At 49.7% G+C, this 19,942-nt stretch overlaps 1 protein-coding gene across 1 annotated transcript in view; it reads left to right on the forward strand.

Annotated features, from left to right (window-relative positions):
• Nucleotides 1–8,464: 8,464 nt before the first annotated feature.
• Nucleotides 8,465–19,942, forward strand: part of zeb2a (zinc finger E-box binding homeobox 2a) — a 36,728-nt gene continuing 25,250 nt past the window's right edge. The window contains 2 exon segments of the mRNA XM_025904082.1: nucleotides 8,465–8,745; nucleotides 18,358–18,378. Coding sequence (XP_025759867.1) covers nucleotides 8,673–8,745; nucleotides 18,358–18,378 — 94 coding nt within the window. The 5' untranslated portion in view covers nucleotides 8,465–8,672.

Here is a 19,942-nt window from a genome sequence, read left to right on the forward strand (position 1 = left end):
TCTGAGAGACAAATAACACCAGGATCCTTTTCTATGTAGCTCACAGCTGGTAACTGTGCAGGTCTAGCAAAGTTTTGCCAGGGGGGCCAGGTAGGGCATTAACAGGGAAAGGGGGGCACAAAGACATACTTTTCATTCTTATTCTCATTTAAAATGTCTAGCTTTTAACAAATAATTATCTGAATCTTACAACAAACGTTTTCATCTGATGTAAAATGTATAGAAATCCATTATTGTACATAGTAATTTTTTTAGAGTCTCATCATATTTTCTTCAGAAGTAGCTAAGTACTGTATATGATGCCAGTATTTTCCCACATTTTCTAGATTCTGTACCAGTCCTGTGTGTAAAATGCCATCAAAAAGTCAATTAAGTTTTATTCTTTCTCACCTGTCTTTCTGTCTACTTTCACTTTTTAAAGGTTGCCATGTTAGAAAAAATATTTTGCCCTGTCATGCTGTTTATTGATGTGGCAAATGTATGGTTTATGAAAATATATCTAAATTTGTCATCAGTAATCAGTAATGATCATGTCTTAATTTCAGGTTTTCACCATGTGTTGTAGATAGTTCAGGAGGTTAACTCGACCAAGCAGTCTACTTTCAGGTACTGTTTAGAATACCAGAATAGGGAGGATGGTGTAGGTTTAAGTTTATTAGACTGATACATATATACCAACAAGACAGTGTACATCACTGTGACAACAGCGTTTGTTTTCATTCAAAGGCTTTATGGTTTTTCCTGTAATACCTGGTGGGCCGGTCTCTAGTCAAAATGCCCGATTTTTTGTCCCAGTCCAGCCCTGACTGCACACTCCAAACAGGCTAAACGTCATAAATCTCTCACATCTCAAAACTCGCTCTCTCTCTTTTTCTACTGTCTGTCTCTCTCTCTCTCTCTCTTTCTCTCTCTCTCTCTCTCTCACACTTGCCGTCACTCCTAAAACTTCCCCCTCTTCCTAAACAACCAAATGTCATGTTTCCATATCATTTTTTGATTGGTCGACATGGTGCATTTTTCCACCAACACGAACGGGCTGTTTTTTGTTTTGTTTTTTTTATTTTCTGCTCATAAGCAGAGAGTGCTCGCTGCGCTGTCCTTAGACATAAACGTGACGAAACTATTGAGGAAAAAATGCCGCATATATATTGTTTATCATGACTCTGGTTTTACGTGGCCTATCAACACAATTTATAAACTGGTATATATCACCTTGTTGCTTTGGCATCTTAAAGTGGTCATGTGATTGGCTTACCACGACTGCTTTATTCTTCCTCAGTCAAACAGCAGCACTCATGCGACTGTTTTGCCTCCTTAGTGTTAGGATGCCTGGGTCGTTGACCCGGGGCTTTTGAGTTTATTATATTATTTATCATTTCTAGTCTTTGGTTTCTTTGAGTTCTGTCTTATGGTTTGTCTCTGTCGTCTCTAGTTGCTCTGTCTCCCCTGTCAGCTGTATCCCCTTGTCTAGTTCGCGTCTCTGTGTATCCTTAGTTGCTATATCCCCGTGTCCAGTCAGTCTGTGTCTGTAAGTTCAGTCTGTGTTGTGTTTCCTGTTTTACTTTGAAGGTCTCTGTCTTTTCTCAGTGTGTTCAGTTTACGCTTCTTTGTCTCGTTAGTCCTGATTTGCCCCAGCTGTGTTTCCCTCCTGTTGCCCATTCCCTGATTACCCCCTCTGCGTATTTAAGCCCTGTGTTTTCCTGTGCTCTCTGTCGCGTTCTACCGTTTACTATGCTGTGTGTTTCTGTCTGCTTGCCTGAGTTTATTTTGCACTTTGGAAGATTGTTATTTTGAGTTCAGCATTAAAGCTGTTTTTGAGTTCACCTTTTTGCCTCCGAGAGTCTGCACTGTGGGTCCTCCTGCTACCACTCCTGCCTGCACACAGCCCTAACCTAACAGAAGAACGCGACCAGAACATGGACCCCGCAGACGTTTTCACTTCGGAGTCAGACGCTGAGATGGAAAGGCTGGTTAAATTGCTGGACCGCATATCCCAGTCCGACAGCCTACGGGCTATGTCTGTGGGACTGAGCACAGTGGAAGCAATGGTGAGAACCAGCCCCCGGCTTCAGCAGTTTGCTTCGGATGCCAATCTGGGCAGCACGATCGCTGCATGGAGGGAGCAGGTCAGGGCAAGTGAGCTCGCCCTCTCTCTCACCACGCCAATGCAGCAGCGGTCTGAGCTCGCTGTAAAGCAGTTTCCGCAGCGGTCACCACAGCGGGACAGAGTTTCCGCACCGCTGCCACAGACTTCCTCTCCCTCCCCACGCCAGCGGGGATCTCATTCACCTATCCGTTCGCCTGCCTTTTTCCTGGCGGCTATGTGGTCAGGGGATGAGGAGGAGGTCTCCGTTTCTCCACCGGTTCCTATTTCCTCATCCCGAAGGAAACAGCGTTCATGCCGCCGCCACTCCAGCACTGTTGAGCAGACTCCTCTCAGGGGAAACAGTGACTGTTTATTGCGTGCTCCATTTGAGCATTCTGACTCTGGACATTCTGACGTCACATCCACTGTGAGTAACATTGTGTTTCACTCTGAGGATTCTGTTTCATCTGAGCCAGCTAATACAGAGACTGTTAGCCAAGATGCTTCTTTGGATTGTTTAGTTTTCCAGCCTTCTGTTCCCGCTGGGGGTTCTGGTGAACCAAACCAGCCTTTGTTCGTCTCCGCTGGAGGGTCCAAGGAGCCCGTCCAGCCACCTGTCTCCGCTGGAGGGTCCGAGGGGCCCGTCCAGCCACCTGTCTCCGCTGGAGGGTCCGAGAGGCCCGTCAAGCCACAGCCACCTGTCTCCGCTGGAGGGTCCGAGGGGCCCGTCCAGCCACAGCCACCTGTCTCCGCTGGAGGGTCCGAGGGGCCCGTCCAGCCACAGCCACCTGTCTCCGCTGGAGGGTCCGAGGGGCCCGTCCAGCCACAGCCACCTGTCTCCGCTGGAGGGTCCGAGGGGCCCGTCCAGCCACAGCCACCTGTCTCCGCTGGAGGGTCCGAGGGGCCCGTCCAGCCACAGCCACCTGTCTCCGCTGGAGGGTCCGAGGGGCCCGTCCAGCCACAGCCACCTGTCTCCGCTGGAGGGTCCGAGGAGCCTGTTCAGCCTCCTGCCTCGTCGGCTGGGGGTCTTGGAGGACCCAGCCAACACATCCTCATCTCTATTGACGGTTCCGGGGAGACCGTTCAGCCACCACCTACGTTGCCGCCTGCAGCGCCCACCTCGTTGCTTGCAGCATCCCCGCCTGCGGCAGCTTCATCCACGCCGCCAGCAGCAGCGGCAGCTTCAGCTCCGCCGTCGCCGGGTCCAGCTTCAGTGTCGCCTGCAGCGCCACCATCTCCGGATCCCACACCGTTGCCTGCAGCGCCACCTTCGCCCCGTCCGGCCTCCGAGTCTTCGCCTTCGCCGGCTTCGCCTTCGCCCTGTCCGGCCTCCGAGGCTTCAGCGTCGCCTGGTCCGGCCTCCGAGGCTTCAGCGTCGCCTGGTCCGGCCTCCGAGGCTTCAGCGTCGCCTGGTCCAGCTCCAGCTTCATCAGCGTCGCCTGCAGCGCCAACATCTCCGGCTCCCGCGCCGGCGCCTCGACAGTGCCGGCCTCCTTCCAGGCCTCTGATTGCACGTCCTCGCCCTTCTGTCCTGCCCGTCCTGTCCGCCCTGCACGTCCTGTCCGCCCTGCACGTCCTGCACGCCCTGCACGTCCTGTCCGCCCTGCACGCCCTGCTCACCCTGCACGTCCTGTCCGGCCGCTTTCCAGGCCAATGACTAGGTGTCCTCGCCGTCGTGGACGGCCTCCTGACCTGCTCCGTCGCCGCCGGTGCCTCCCGCCCGGCCGGCCTCCTGACCTGCTCCGTCGCCGCCGGTGCCTCCCGCCCGGCCGGCCTCCTGAACTTTTTCTGGACTCTTGGGCCGTCGGCCTCCGGGCCGGCCCCCTGAACTTTGTGTGAACTGTTTTTCCTGGCCGCCTGCACCTTTTGTGAACCTTTTCTTGGTTGTTTGGAGTTGTTTTCTGGGTTTCGGTGTTTGCTATTTTCTAGCTCCTTATGTTTAGTTTGTTTCGGTCCCTCCGTCCTGGACCCCCGCCGCCCGCCCTGGTTGGGTTGTTTTTTGTTTTGGTTTGGGCTGTCTGGGAGCCAGCCCTTTAGGGGGGGGTACTGTTAGGATGCCTGGGTCCTTGACCCGGGGCTTTTGAGTTTATTATATTATTTATCATTTCTAGTCTTTGGTTTCTTTGAGTTCTGTCTTATGGTTTGTCTCTGTCGTCTCTAGTTGCTCTGTCTCCCCTGTCAGCTGTATCCCCTTGTCTAGTTCGCGTCTCTGTGTATCCTTAGTTGCTATATCCCCGTGTCCAGTCAGTCTGTGTCTGTAAGTTCAGTCTGTGTTGTGTTTCCTGTTTTACTTTGAAGGTCTCTGTCTTTTCTCAGTGTGTTCAGTTTACGCTTCTTTGTCTCGTTAGTCCTGATTTGCCCCAGCTGTGTTTCCCTCCTGTTGCCCATTCCCTGATTACCCCCTCTGCGTATTTAAGCCCTGTGTTTTCCTGTGCTCTCTGTCGCGTTCTACCGTTTACTATGCTGTGTGTTTCTGTCTGCTTGCCTGAGTTTATTTTGCACTTTGGAAGATTGTTATTTTGAGTTCAGCATTAAAGCTGTTTTTGAGTTCACCTTTTTGCCTCCGAGAGTCTGCACTGTGGGTCCTCCTGCTACCACTCCTGCCTGCACACAGCCCTAACCTAACACTTAGCTCCAGGTGTTGTGCCAAAAATGAAAATCGGGATTGCCATCCGGGGTCCGTCACAGTAATTAGTTAGTAACTGAGCAGCCCGGTGCGTTTCTCTTCATTTCCTTAGTCAGGGTAAATCCATTCACCTGCTCAGATTAGCTAAACGAACTTTACAAAACGGGTTTCCCTGACAACCGAGTGCTCATCTTAGTTAGCTTGCTAAGGACGTTAGTTACGGATTAGCTTACAAACACATTTAACTTACCTCGAGTCCGTCTGTCGGGTAGTCCAGTTTACTGAAGAACACCTCAGGCTGTCTGTTTGATACAGTCGGTCGTGGTTTTGTAACGTAAACGCTGTTAGATCATCCATGTTTTCCACAGTCATTAGTTTTAACCTGTCTGATGACCTCACAGCTCCTGATGACCTCACACCGTTGTGAAGGCAAACGCGTGACGATTATACAGTGCAGGTGTTTCGTTTTCGTGCTAACGTCAGGTTTCCATGGGCAGCTGAAGCTTACACTGACTCAGATGTACACGCTGTTTGCTTAGCATCAAGCTAACAGTGGTCAGTTATCCATCCATACCTGCTCTTCCTGATTTCCAGGTCTCAGGTGGCAGCTTTTTAAGGAGATACTCCCAGACCTCCCGCAGTTCCTCTAAGCAACTCCTGGATATTTTCTGTGTGGAAACACCTGAACTTTGACCTTTGCTGTATCTGATGAAAGGTTTCTTACAGTGTGCAGAGGTGAAATGAGGACCTGAGCCTGCACATCCTTCATCCTGCTCACTCTGCTGAGATTAAAGAGGAGCAATAAGACTCTCCTTCTCCTTCACCACAGCCTGGCGCTCTGCCTACCTGCCGGGCTTTTCACAGGTACAAGTTAATCCTCCTGCTGAGCCGCTCACATTAATTGAAAGTCAAAGCGTCTGAAAAGCTCTGCAGCTTTTACTTGGGAAGACAAAGTAGCAGAGGAGGCTACAGTGATGAAGGTCAGAGCCCAGACAGAGGAGGTCCATCTGTAAACCTGCTCAGGGATTAATGGGACTGATGCTGAGGACTGATGATTGATGCTGTACACGTTAGAGATCAGAGGTTTGGAAGGTTAACTCCTTGTGTGTTTTATTCTGTTTTTACTTCCTGTAACCCTTGTTATTGTCTGCCTAAGTTCACCTCATGGTTCACTTCAAGTCTTCCTCGTAATGCTCTGTTTCTGGATTTGCCTCCTGTTCCTAACTATAACTATAACAGTATCTGCAACTGTAAATATAACTATAACTGTAAATGCAATTGTAAATAAAATTGTAAATGTACCTGTAACTATAACTGTAGATGTAACTGTAGATGTAACTGTTGATTCAACTATAACTACAACTGTAAATGCAACTGTAACTATAACTAGAATGTATGCATATATATTTTTAGAACTATAAATTCTTCACTGTAACTATAGCTGTAACTGTAGATGTAATAGTAACTATACCTGTATATGTAACTAACAATACATCTAGGTGCAATTGTAGTTGTAACTATAACTGTAACTGTGTCTGTAAATATACTTATAACTATAACTGTAAGTGCAACTGTAGATGCAACTGTAATTATACCTGTAAATGAAACTGTAACTATAACTGTAGATGTAACTGTAACTATAGCTGTAACTGTAACTGTAGATGTAACTGTACCAGTATTTGTCGATTCAACTATAACTACAACTGTAAAATGGTAATGGCCTGTATTTGTATAGCGCTTTACAACTGTACATGTAACTGTAACTATAACTATAAGTGTATATGTATATATATTTATAAAACTATAAATTTTACACTGTAACTATAGCTGTAACTGTAGATGTAACAGTAACTATACCTCTAACTCTAAATGCAACTGTACCTATATTTATAACAATAACTGTTACTGTCACTATAGCTGTAGATGCAACTGTAGAAGGTTCTATAACTGTAGATGAAAGTGTAACTGTAACTATGCAGATGCAACTGTAACTATATAACTGTAAATGTAAATGTAACTGTAGATGTAACCGTAACTATAACTGCAGATACGGGAGAGAGTGTCTGCGTGTATGTGTGTGTGTGTACCATGTTTAGACATCTATGTGAGGACCAAACACTAGCATGCTACTATACTTGTGGGGACCAGGAGTCCTTATGAGGACAAAGCGCCCGTCCTCACAAGTTTGAAGGTCATTTTAAGGCTCAAAATGTGGTTTTAGTGACAGGGTTACAGTTAGGTTAGGGTTTGGTTTAGGCTAAGAATTAGGGGTCATTTTTGATGGTTAGGGTAAGCATTATGTCAATTACATGTGCCCACAAGGATATGAAAACACGACTGTGTGTGTGTGTGTGTGTGTGTGTGTGTGTGTGTGTTGAGCACAAAGATCGCGGATGGATTCCAGGACATCGTCGATGATGATGATAAAGAATCCTTCAGTTCTGTTTTTATTTCTTTTCTATTTTTGCTTTTTATGATTATTTTTAACAACTGTAAACAAAATATTGTCATCTTTATTCAGTTGTATTTTCATCTCTTTTAAATCAAGTAAATGCATTTTTACCAGATTATATAAATGTCTGCAAATATATTTCAATTTAGCATATTTTTACCGGTATTATAACAAAAGACATATTTTAGACATATTTTATTATCATTATAAACGTATTGCCGCATTTTTAGATTTTCTTTCTATGTAGTCAAAACTTCTTGAACAGAGTTTATTAGGGGGTTTTTTTGTCATTGTTTAAATGTGACGTCAGCTTCTTTCGTCTGTTGGTCAAACTAAAAAAGAACCACGTGACCACTGTTCCAAGTGAGAAACACCTGCGGAGTTCGGAGCAGTCTGCGCATGCTTGTGATCTGCAGCTCAGTGAGCGCAGCGCGTGCCTCTGCACAGCGGCTTCACCTGTCCAGGTAATCTACCTGTGAGCCAATCAGGTGCAGGCTCAGGTGAGCGCGTATGGCCACAGGAACCTGCAAATTAAAGTGTGTGTGTTGGGGGGGTCATTATTCCTCCTCGCGCAGATAGGTGGCGCGTGCTGCCGAGGCTCTCGCGCTGTTTGTGATGCGGACAGAAAATCGGTGACGGCGGGAGGAGCACGCGCACACCGGAGCAGCCCGACCCGCAGCCCGGACTCTCCGCTTCGACTCAGCGGGACTCTGCGGCCGAGTTCTGGTACCGCTCTGCGGGAGGCTCTCCTGCCTCCCTGCCGCCTCCTCCCGGAGCCTCGCAGCCTGCCGGTAGGTACCCGTTCCTCCTCTCCTCCAATCAATGCGCTCCGCTCACCTGCCTGCTCTACCTGTCCGGACAGGTGAGCGCAGGCGAGCGCGCTCCCGCCACCAGGTATTATCCGGATGCAGGTGTTGAGCCTGCGCTCCGGGGCCGGGAACGGGTGGATGGAGGCAAGCTGGCCGGGGAGGATGAGGTCGTTCCCGGCGTGCCTGCGCTCCGCTCCCCGCTCTCTCCGGATGAGATGGGGAAATGTTGACCTGCGCGCGCACGATTATACAACTGCAGGCCTGAGTGTTGAGCTTATATAAGCGCACTCTCGGCCTGATACTCTGATATCGATCATGTATTGATGAGTGATTGGTTTTAATTTTACACCTAAAATCAACAAGTTCACTGACAGGAGGAGGGACCGAGAGTGTGTGTTTGACTTGTGTGTCAGTATGGGTGTTAGTGTGTGTGTGTGTGTGTGTGTGTGTGTGTGTGTGTGTGTGTGTGTGTGTGTGTGTGTCTCCTCCTCCTCTGTCACAGCGCCACACACTCCGCTCAGATCAGGCGGACGGGCACGCGGGGCGGAGGTGCGCAAACTCCCAGAAAGTGAGCGCAAAGTGTGCGCACGTTAGTGTGAGCGCGAGGTCCGCGAGGAGCTGCTGCTCCGGGATTTACTGTGTCTGTGCCGCCGTCAGCAGGAGCAGAAGGAGCAGCAGGAGCCGCGGACTCAGTGATCAATGAAGCCGGAGATCATGGCGGAGGGTCCCCGCTGCAAGAGACGAAAACAGGCCAACCCCCGGAGGAAGAACGGTACGAACACACACACACACACACACACACACACCGACTCACACACTGTCACGGCCCCGGGCACGGCGCGTGGGGCCGGCCTCAAACTTTCTGACGGGACCGGGAGGCGCTGCTCCGGGCGGGGCGGAGGTCTGCGCTCAGCTGGGCACGAGGACCGTTACACGCGCGCAGACCTGCGGGTCCGCGCGGAGCCGTGGAGTTCATTCCCATGTTTGTTTATTTTATGTGAAAACAAACAAACGGACAGGTGAGAGGGACCGGAAGTGAAAGAGAGTTTGGACTGTTTGAGTTTTTGTGTCACACTTTGTGAATTTTGGTTTAAACATTTAAACTTTCATTTCCTCGAAACACGTTTGAGCCTCACAAACACAAAATTCGTGAAAATGAAATCATTTGTTTTTATTAGATGAGATACAAGATAACTCTTTACTGTCTCTGCATGGTCATGCACAGTGTATGTGTGTATGTGTATATATATACATACATACATGTACAATAGTACAACGAAAGATTTTGTCTCCTGTGTTTTCACGCTGCTGTGGTTTGTCCCCGTCTCTTGATGTGGCTCCGTCTCCTCCTCTCGGGGTCCTCGGGGGGTTGTTGTTGATGGGGTGGAGGTCACGGTGACGGTTCGGGGTGGGGGGGTGTAAGAGGATCTGAAGGGCCTCCTCCACCTCTGGCTGTCCCATCCAGCTGTGAGGCTGCAACTGTTTGTCCTGCTGCTTTTTGTCTCTCGTGGGTTTTTCTCTGAGTCTCCATGGTCTCTTCTCTTTGGGTGGAGAAGAAGGAGGAGGTCACATGTCATAAAAGTGCACACGGGTTTGTTTTTGGGACGCGTTTAAATTTAAACGGAGCTGATGTGGTGAAGAAATCACAGGTTTGAGTCCGAGTCTGTCTGTGTGAGTCGAGGATTCCTGCACAGCCGAGCCGCCAACAGCAATGACTGTGTGTGTGTGTGTGTGTGTGTGTGTGTGTGTGTGTAAGGCGACCCCTCCTGCAGCCGTGTCAGGCCGCCTGCTGCACCATTCATGCCACATGTCTCACAGCCGTGTCATTGTCCCGGCGGTGCAGGAGCCGCTTTAAAGCAGCATCTGTGACACAAAGACGGAGCAGAGCCTAGACCTGAACCCCAACCTGGACCAGGATCTGGACCAGGACCAGGAGGTGGACCTGGTGGTTTCGGCCTCATAGATGTGTGGACGCAGCTGTGTGCGGCTGATGGAGGTTTCTGTGGATTATGTGGCGAACGCCTGAAGGCGCGGGGACGGCCAGCTCTGATAAACCTCGCCTCCACACGCGATCCAACATCAGCAGAGGTCGTGCACACTCTGCTGTGTTGGTGTGTGTCTGTGTGCATGTGTGTCTGCCGTCACAGCTGAGTGTTTCATGTTGGTAAGGTTTTTATTCAGAGACAGAGACGCTGTGAATCTACTGAAATGTGTCGGACACTGAACACGAAGCATGCTCACCGCTCAAGACGAGCGCCGCTGCAGACGAGCTGTAAATACGCACAAACGCACAACTGTTCAGGAAATATTCAGAAACACACTGAGGCTCAGGCTGTCAGTCCTCACTGCAGGGCCCAACACCTGTAACATTTGGAGTCATTGATTCCAGCATTCAGGCGGATCCCAGATCAGCAGGTGACCCCTGACAGGTCAGAGTGTGTGTGTGTATGTGTGTGTCAGATTGAAGTGTTATCATCACAGAACGTGCTCAGTGCGTGTGCTTCACCACTTCGGGGGAATTTTACTGACAGCTCTTCATCGTTTGGTCGTCAAACATTTTCACTTCCTGTGTTTTACACTGTGTGTGTGTGTGTGTGTGTGTGTGTGTGTAAACTGGCTGACGTGCTGACCCCCCCCGTTAGGACCTGCTGTGTGCCTGTCCGTTGGTGACGGTCCAGGTTTATGTCCCCGTAAAGCTCCCTGGTCCGTTGTCGTGCCATCGCTCTCCTCCTCCTCCTCCTCCTCCCTGACCTCAGTGTCTTTCATATCTGCCCCCTCCTCAGTAAGCGCCCCCCTGGGGGCAGAACAAAGAAAGCACTGCTCTCTTCGTCCTTAATCAGCACTCAGAGGCTGCAACGGCGCTGGGAACGCTCGCTACGCCACCTCACATGAAAAGAAAGATGGAGGGCAGAGAAAAGCAGTGAGGTTAATAAAAGAAAGTAGGAAGGTGGATGAAGGTGTGTGTATGGCCTGCATTAAGCCCCTCCCCCTATGATTTGCGCTCAGCTTCGTTTTCCTCGCCCCTACTCATCCTCTGAACTTTATGGCGACCCTTAAACACGCAGCTGTCAACTGACTGGGTCGGAGGATGTTTATTAAATGTGTTCATGATGTCACAGCTTTGGTCCCGCCCATCACATTTGTTTCAGTCTTTCGTTTTTTGAATATTCACGGTGGGATGTCCTCCTTTTCTCACCTTTACTTTTCTGTGTGACAGAAAATATTTATTTTAAATGAATCCTGTTTTTATTTTTCTGGATTTAATTTTATTTTTCATGTTTTTCTTTTGGTTTTTGTTCAATTTTGATGTTCAACTCGCGTCAAAGAATAATTTCTACAGGAACGACTAACGAGGATTTAGAGGGCAGCTTTAATGTGTTTAAATGAACGTGTGTGTGTGTGTGCGTGCGTGCGTGATTGTGCAGGATTGCCCGCCTGCCTCCCTCGTCCCTCCGCTGTGCTGCAGCATCAGCTCCCTCACAGGTCAGGAATCAAGTTTAAAATGCAGCATGTGATATGAATCCCTAATTTTTGAGCCCCCGCCCTCCCAGTGTGCTTTTATTGTGAATGACTGCAGATTATTTGCCCCCCCCGGCAGGATTTAGGCAGATTTACTTGAGCAAACACCTCTGGTGGGACAGGGAGGAGGAGCCCGGCCGGCTCGCTGAAGAACGGGCCCTTTGTTCAAATTGTATTAACAACACGAAGTCTGCTTAATGCTGTCCTGCCAAAATAAAACGTCCCATCACAGTGACATCACTGTCACATGACCAACAGAAACAGTGAGTTCAGACTGATGCATTCATCGTGGGTTTAAGTTCATTAAAAACAGAAAGCACCTGATTTCTGTTTCCTTCAGACTTTTGTCGTTCTGTCAGGCATGTGTGACACTTTTACTTTAACATTTTTATTTAGATACTTTTTTTTTTCAGATATCTTTCTTGTTGTTCGAGGCAGACATGCGTTCTCCTGCATTTCTGTGGATCATGTGTAAGTTGTAAAACGGGTCTTTACGAACAGGCCCATGGACGTGTCTCTGTGTCTCTGAGCTGAGATCGGCCTCTCGGGTTCCTCAGATGTTCTGCTGGAGTACCGTCGGCCCGCTGTGGGCTGTAACTCCTGTCTGTGGTCGAATGAAATCCTGATGAGGTCAGCACGTCAGTTTCTGAGATGAAGTTTCGCTGCGGCATTTCTTGTTCTGAGGCTGATTTCTAGAAAAGGAAGAAGTGGGAGGTGAGACATGTGGGCTCTGTGAAGGCCTGTTCGCTCGCCTCTGCCGATCACCCTGGTGATGTCATCGCTCCTGAGCTCACAGTGGGACTTCAACAGGTAACTGTGATGCTCAGGTTGGTGTGCAGTGGAACAGTGTTGGTGGTAAACTTCTCTGCTGTTTGTCGTGTTTTAAGGCGACTGACGTGTGTGTGTGTGTGTGTGTGTGTGTGTGTGTGTGTGTCCATCGTGTAGCCATTTGCACATTTTCTTCATGAGTGAGCGATGAGCCGTCCGGTGACGCTTTGTCGCCGTTAGCCTAAACACACGTTCACCGCCAAGGTCACGGCCGAGGTTGCCGTGCAGATAACACACAGACACACAAACACAGACACACGCACAGACACACACACACACACAGACACACACACAGACTGTATAACAGGTGTGAGTATCATTAAAAGATTTAATTAATTTAATTTAATATTTTTAACATAATTAAAACACAAAAATCACCAAATTTTTGTTTTGGATGTTTTAACTTTATTATTTTTTATCATTCTGATTATTTACTTTACTTGTTATAATTTTTATTTTTAAAAAGAAAAGTTTCATTTTTGTAATGATTAAACTTGTATTCATCTTTTGTTTGTACGTTACAATTTTAAATTAAATAATATATTTATGACTTTAAAATAATTTCATGATTTGTCTGTTCAATTTACATTTATACATTTTAAAACAAGGTGTTATGTGTTTAAGATTTTTAGTTAGATATTATTTTATGTTTCTCCTTATAAACTTTGTGTGTTTCTCAGTTTATTTCTTTTCTTTTTATTCTTCATTTATCTTGAATTTCACTTTTTTATTTTTGAATGTTTACATTTGGTCGTTTGAGTGGTCACATGATCAGACCTGTTCGCTCTGCTGCACTCACACTCTCAATGGCCCCTCCCTCACAGCAAAGGTTTGTTTGATTGGGTCCTGCGGCAAGGTCACACACACACACACACAGGGGGAACAATCAATAACGGATGGCTGGATTAAGGTGTCAGGACATCTATGTGTCCAGCCAGCATACGGCTGAATAACTCTTGAACACACACACACACACACACACACACACACACACACACCTCCATATCCAGCTTTCCTATTGTCCGCTGTCCATCACCACGGCCTCCTCATGGTTCTGATTTAAACCAGTGAGGCAACCAGAGCTCATCAACACATTAAGGGATGGTACTGGGCCAGGTGAATGCTGAGGCAGTTCAGACTGACTGAAGATGCAGTGAGTTAAATTGTGGGGGTATGCTGATCTTCAGCTGAGTGGGCTGGAGGTCCTACAGAGCCTCAGGCAGAGAGTGTGAGAGACGAGCCCAGCAGCCGTTTGGAAATGAAATACTGAACTACAACTACCGAATGTTTGTGACTCCGATGGCCCGTCTCTGACCTCTAAACAGGAAGTGTGTTTTAAGGGGCCTAGAAGGAACAGAGTTTGCTCTCCTGCCCATCTCCCTGAGTTTGTGTCTCTGGAGGACTTGGCTCACTTTCACCTCTGGAGTTCAGGAGGATTTTCCGTCCACTCAGAAGAACGTCCTCGGGCCACGTCCCGGTCACTGATCTGCCAATCAAAGTAATGAGGCACTGCTTGGTGCAAGCTCACCGCCTCGGGCCCGGTCCTGCCGGACTGCCCTCAGAGTGTGAGGTAATGGAGCTGACACTCCTGTCAAAGCTGCTCGTAGAGGCTGGGCTGAGGGAAACTTCTCCACCTCTGCGGCGCGGTGAACACCCGAACGCGGCAAGCTACAAGAACTGAGCCCGCTCAGTTAGAAGCACCGAGTGTGTAGGCAGGGACTGGGTGGGTGTCCTGCAGGGTCATTACATACCCCGAGCCTTCAGCATCATCGGAGTCATCATCCTGGCGCGTCGGGCTGAAGGTCATTGTCCAAACACACACAGACTCAGACTAATGACCGCAAAACACTCAAATAATAAATCTTTTTCACTGTGTAAAAAAATTAAACAGGAAGTCCACCAAGAAACACAAAAGATGAGTCTGAGTCCTTACGGTTCTCACCAGCATGTAAAATGATTTGCTGCATGAGTGGGCGTGGCAGTAAGTGTAGGCGGGGCCTCAGGGCTCATCTGACTCGGTGTGTGTGTGTAGTGCTGTGACAGCTGAAGGCTGATGGAACCTTCTCCTCCTTCTTCTTCTTCTTTGTGTCTGAGCGCCGTGACGGCACAGTCTGCGTTTGCCTCACTGCTGAGAGTATTCATACAGCCACGGGTCACGGTGACGCGGACGAAGATGAAACTCATCATTGTTGCTTACACAGGCTCTTTTCAGGTTTCCACTGGAACAGTCATTTGATTGAAACGAGACCATGTGATCAGGGTGACATCAGACAACTTCCCGTTTAAATAAAGATTGAGAACAGGACACGTTCAAATCTTTTTGTAAAGTCTCGGTCTGAGTGTTCGCCGACACCACGCCGCCTCCTCACACCGATCCCACAATGCCTTTCACTGATTTCTCTCCCGGCCTTGGTTCCCACGGTGACGGGCTGATCGGTCGTCCACCTTTGAGCCGAGAGGCTGTGAGAAGTCTCGTGCACGGCCTCTGTTTGCCGTGGGATTACCAGACTTTGGTGTGGGTGGGGGGCGTAAAGGTAGCCATGGGGAGGACCTCCCGTGGGCCAGGAATGCCGGTCAGGTCAGGGGAGGAGAGGCCGGGGCGGCGAGGGACACTTGGGGATGGGGCAGGTGCCTTTGTGAGTCTGTCAGCCATCAAAGGAGCAGGCGGAGCTGAAAAGGTTAGGGGGAGAATAATCCCCCTCCCAGCCGTGAAAGTCCTGCAGCCTGACAGACGCTTCATTCTCCCTCAGCCCGCCACCTTTGTCCACGCCGCCTCATTACAGAACGCACCGGGCGACGTACGGCGGCTCAGAGTCATCGGGACAACAAAGTCACAGCAGCAGGAAACGCATGCAAGCAGAAATAACCTGTCCTCATAGAGACACACAGCTGATCCTTTTATCATCGGGCACAGGAAGTAGATGTGTGTTAGTGATCAGAGTGTGGAACGGTCCTGTAACCGCGCTGAGCCACGGTGCCGTTACAGTCAGCTGTGACCTCTCTGACAGCACAGAGGCAGGAAGACACGGGAGAGCAACAGGAAGTCTGGCTGCTGAGGAGGAGGAGGGCAATGGGGCGGGGGGTGTATAGGTTGCGTCATGGGACCCGAGGTGTCCCTCCTCTGACCCTTTTGTGCAGCCTGTCAAACGTGGTTAACATGCAGCCATTTATCCCCCCCCAACACACACACACACACACACACACAAACACACCCTCTGTGTACAATAGTGTGGGTGAATCGGGGCCGACGGTCGGGGGCCCCCCTTTTCCCCTCCCCCCATATGTATATATGTATATTGATCCTCGCACCGGCATAAACAGCAGAAATCACAGGAAGCTTTCATGCTGACACCGGATCAGTTTCTGCTCCTCGGCCAGCTGAACAGTGGAGCAAAAAGCAGGTCGTCAGTCACAAAGTGCATTCTGGGTAAAGGTTCAGGATCGTTTTTCCTGAGCTCGACTCAACTTCATCAGCTCACACTCGTCAAAAAGGGCTGAACCATCTCCATCCTCTGACTGATCTCAGGCTGTATGGGTGGATTTCCTGGTGAGGCTGAGGCGAGTGCAGCAGCAGAAATAACAGCTCCTCTGAGGCTCGGTCGTGGATGAGTGAGAGGAAGCCGCGGGACAGGGTCTCATTGTGTCGGCGCTGAGCACAGGCGCATCGGCTCGTCCTCGGCTGCTCGCCGCAGCCCTAATGTGGCAGATAAACCCCGGCTTTGATACGGCCTGCTCCAGTAAGCCCCTCAGCCTGCCAGCACCTGCCAGCGGGGAGGAATGCATTCATGCCCCTAACAGGATTACGCTGCTCTGTAATTGATTCGTTTGCAGTGAGGGGCGGAGACAGCACTTTGCAGGGCAGCGTTTAGGTAACGGCGCCCCAGAATTCATCCGACTGCATGTGTCAATTTTATTACATCAGTCCAGATGAACTTGAAAGGCCGGCTTTGTGAGCGCCCACTGGCTGCATGCGCCCGGCTCGGTCAATAGAGGTCATTGATATGAGCGTGCTCTTTCTTCCCCTGCCGCTCACCGTGTTGTGTTTGCGATTGATCGCTGTGACACACATGAGGCGTGTTACAGTCTGGGTGGCTTCACACATGGATGGAGGTACAGCAGTGTGACAGTACGATGGCCGGAACCGGGTCAGTCGATGAGGTGCCCGCATCCGGTCGCACATGTAGGTTAAAGCAGCACGCCGTGATAGAGAGCGCGTTCGGGCCCCACCGGTGACTTACCGAAGGCGCCTCATCATCGTCGGTGCTCTGAACATGGCTGATGTTCAGACATGTGCGAGCTGAAGGAAACTCGCGCTGACACGATGAACCATTTCAGCCAGATCAGCGCGTTAGCCTAACGCTGTGCGCCATCATTCCCCGCTGCTGGGAGCGCTTTCAGTTGCCAATGTTTTCATATTTCAGAGCAGACGGTGCTTCAGCTGGCTCGTGCTAACCCTGACGCTACAGAGGCATTTACACAGGAAGTGACAACAGATTTTTAGCCTGCTGCTAACAGCGTTGATGCTAACAGCATTGATGCTAACAGGTTGGCTGACGCGTGGCTCTGTGGGGACGCCTGGACGTGCGCTGAACCTGCAGCTGGGAGCTGCCTGTGGTGTGAGTGTGCAGCTCTTAGTGGTTATACTGGGAGTCTGTCCAGTTGCCGGGTAAACCAGTTCACCTGAAACTAATGACCCCACCAGGCTGGCCTCCCCACACAACCCCACTCCTCCTCGCCTTCACCGCTCTAATGAGCCTGGGAAAAGCCCCTCCCCCCCATGGGGCCGAACTAGGTGACCCAGTGGACACAGGCCGCCCCGGGGTATCGGTGGGGGGGGGTCGCAGGAGCCTCTTTTGTCCTGGGCGTCTGGCACGCTGAATGTGAAGACGGTGATTTATGGCTGAGTGTACACCAGCAGAGATGAGGCGCGCACAAAGACGGTGTTAAGACCGCTTCCTGTCCCCGTTTCTCTGACAGTCCTCTTTGGTCTCAGAATCTGGGTTAAATGCAAATTGATCCGAGCGATGGCAGACAATAATCGCTGTCGGACTCGTGTATTCGTGCAACGGACCAGAAGAGAATTTAGTGAAGTCCTAGCTCAAGTCATCGACCGTACCCAAAGAAAAGCCGGTGGGTCGATGGGGATGGGTGGCAAGATTCTCAGAGCAGGCCGCGAGCTTTCTGCTGCCATGGCGAGAGGAGGAGGAGCTGGGTTCTTCATGGTGGAGCTGTTTGAGCTTCACACAGAATCAATTTTGTTGTGCCTCAAGTCGACTCACAGCCTTCACTCTGCTGTCTGACTGCACAGAGCCGCCATCAGCCCGCCATGGGCCTAAGCCAGGCTTTACCAAATCTGTCATGATTCATGCGTGACTCGTGTGTGACAGCGTTTACTGAGCGAGCTCAGTTGGAGCACGGCTGAGTTTTGGCATGTTAAAGGTGAACCTGACCTGAGTCAGCCTGGGTCACCGCCTGCTGTGGGCCACATCTGGGCCACGCACTCACATCTGCATTTAAAGCCCATGTTCTCCTCTCACCTGTGCAGACCGGGTTTGATGAGCAGGTTAAAGATGCTCCTGAACTCGACGCTCACAGGAACTTCTCCCTCCACCATCCATGAATAACTAACATGGTAAATGGTAAATGGCCTGTATTTGTATAGCGCTTTACTTAGTCCCTATCGACCCCAAAGCGCTTTACACTACATTCAGTCATCCACACATTCACACACACATTCACACACAGGTGATCTTTAAACTCGATGGTGGTCTGCTCCCTGACTTCCTCAGGCTGACCCTCTAAGCCCGAGCAGGAAGCACTGAAGGTCTGTGTACCACTGCTGGACAGACCTGAAGTCTGTCACAAGCCTCAGCAGAAACTCTCTGTGAGTATTTGCAGTAGCTGGGTGCTCTGTGAGTATTCGGGATGGGTTGTGGCTATTTTCTGGTATGGCTGTGTGTGTTTGCAGTGTTTCTCTCTGCTCACACTCTAATTCTGCTTCTTCTTCTTCTGCTTTTGTTTTTCCGGTGCGGCGCAGCACTCGGACGTGTGAAAGCAGGTAAAAACGAGTGCAGATAAACAGTCACACGGCCGGCTTCCCCTTTCTCGTGTCGACACTCGGCTCGCCGGCCCTCACTTCCCTCTGCTGCGATGTGCTGACACACCGTTTCTCCGGGCTTTGGCGACCTCGTCACCGCACTGTTGCTTCTTCTTCTATTTCTGAGAACACACACACCTCCCGTTATGCCCTCACACTCTTCTTCTATTTCCTTTTCTTCTTTCACACTTCCCAATTCTGCTCCGCTCACCTCCGTGCTGAGGCTGAGGGTTCGAACCTTCAGCGCTGTGTGGGTCATGTCTTAGAGCGCGCTCAGTGAGTTCACGCTGAGTCAGCTGGATGTGACTGATGAAACCTCATGTTTGTCCAGCTCCTTTTAAGTTTGAAGTTTCTGCTCAGCTGTCCCGTTCACAGACCGGAGCCTCAGTCTGTTTCCTGCTCTGGTTCTCAATCTGGTTCCTGGGTGGTGTTGGCAGTGTTCAGCCCTCAGTGTGTTCGGCCAGTTTTCAGACAATAGTGTTCCTGCGGCCCTGCATGGACGGCATGTGTTTGTCTCTTTCCTGTTTTGCCCGGACAGTGAGGTTGTGACCTCAGGACCGCTTGGCAGCCAGAGGCCGCCTCACGTCCCTGGAGTCGGGGACTGAGGGACATTCAGGCGTTTGAAGCCCAGGAACGTCTGACTTGGTGGCTCGACTGAACTTGCGCATGCCTCGTTCAGTCTGTGGGACTTTATGTCAGTGACTAAAGAAGAAATACGAGCGAGTGAGGACGTGACATGTTTGAGTTTCAGACTGTGAGCATTTATTCATGTGTGCACTCATCAGTAAAACTCAAAGAGGCTCGATAGTTCATACCCGAAAACTTCACAGGCTTCTGCACTCAGCACCAGCAGGAATACAGGAGGACGACTCCCTAACATTAGAACCATCCGAATCATTAGAAGCATCCATATCATTAGAGCCAATAGAACCATCAGAACCATCGGAATAAACAGAACCACCAGAAACGTTGAACCTGCTGCCGCTGATTCTTTGCTGCAGATGTCGTTTTAAAGTTTCTAGACTCAAAGAGTAAAAATGGTGACATAAACTATAAAGCTGTCACCTGTCAGAGGGACTCTGATAGGGCTGAGTACTGTATTAGAATGATTGAATATGACACTAAATGTTTTCATCCATATTTACGAGTTTAACTATGAGGGTAACCGGTCTGCTTGGATTAGGTGACTCATTTATGGCTTTGCGTTCCTGTGTTCATCATCAGCTGTGAGGTAAATACATCAGTAGGCTGTCAACAACGGCAAGTTTAATGTTTATGTTTGATGTAAGCTGATTAATGTCAGATGTTTGCGCTTGCCCCACCTTGCTTCACCTTTGGTAATTTTATTTTTTCGGCCAACATCTAATTGGTTGGCTGTGATTGGCCGTGTGCACAGTTGTTAGCTGCAGACTGAAAGTTAAACAATGTTTATCGTGGCTTAAGGGGCTCAAGAGTTGACAGTTCGTCTTGTAATCGGAAGGTTGCCGGTTCGAGCCCCGGCTCCGACAGTCTCGTTCGTTGTGTC

Source organism: Oreochromis niloticus, linkage group LG16, assembly GCF_001858045.2.
Source record: "Oreochromis niloticus isolate F11D_XX linkage group LG16, O_niloticus_UMD_NMBU, whole genome shotgun sequence".
Lineage (NCBI taxonomy): Eukaryota > Metazoa > Chordata > Actinopteri > Cichliformes > Cichlidae > Oreochromis > Oreochromis niloticus.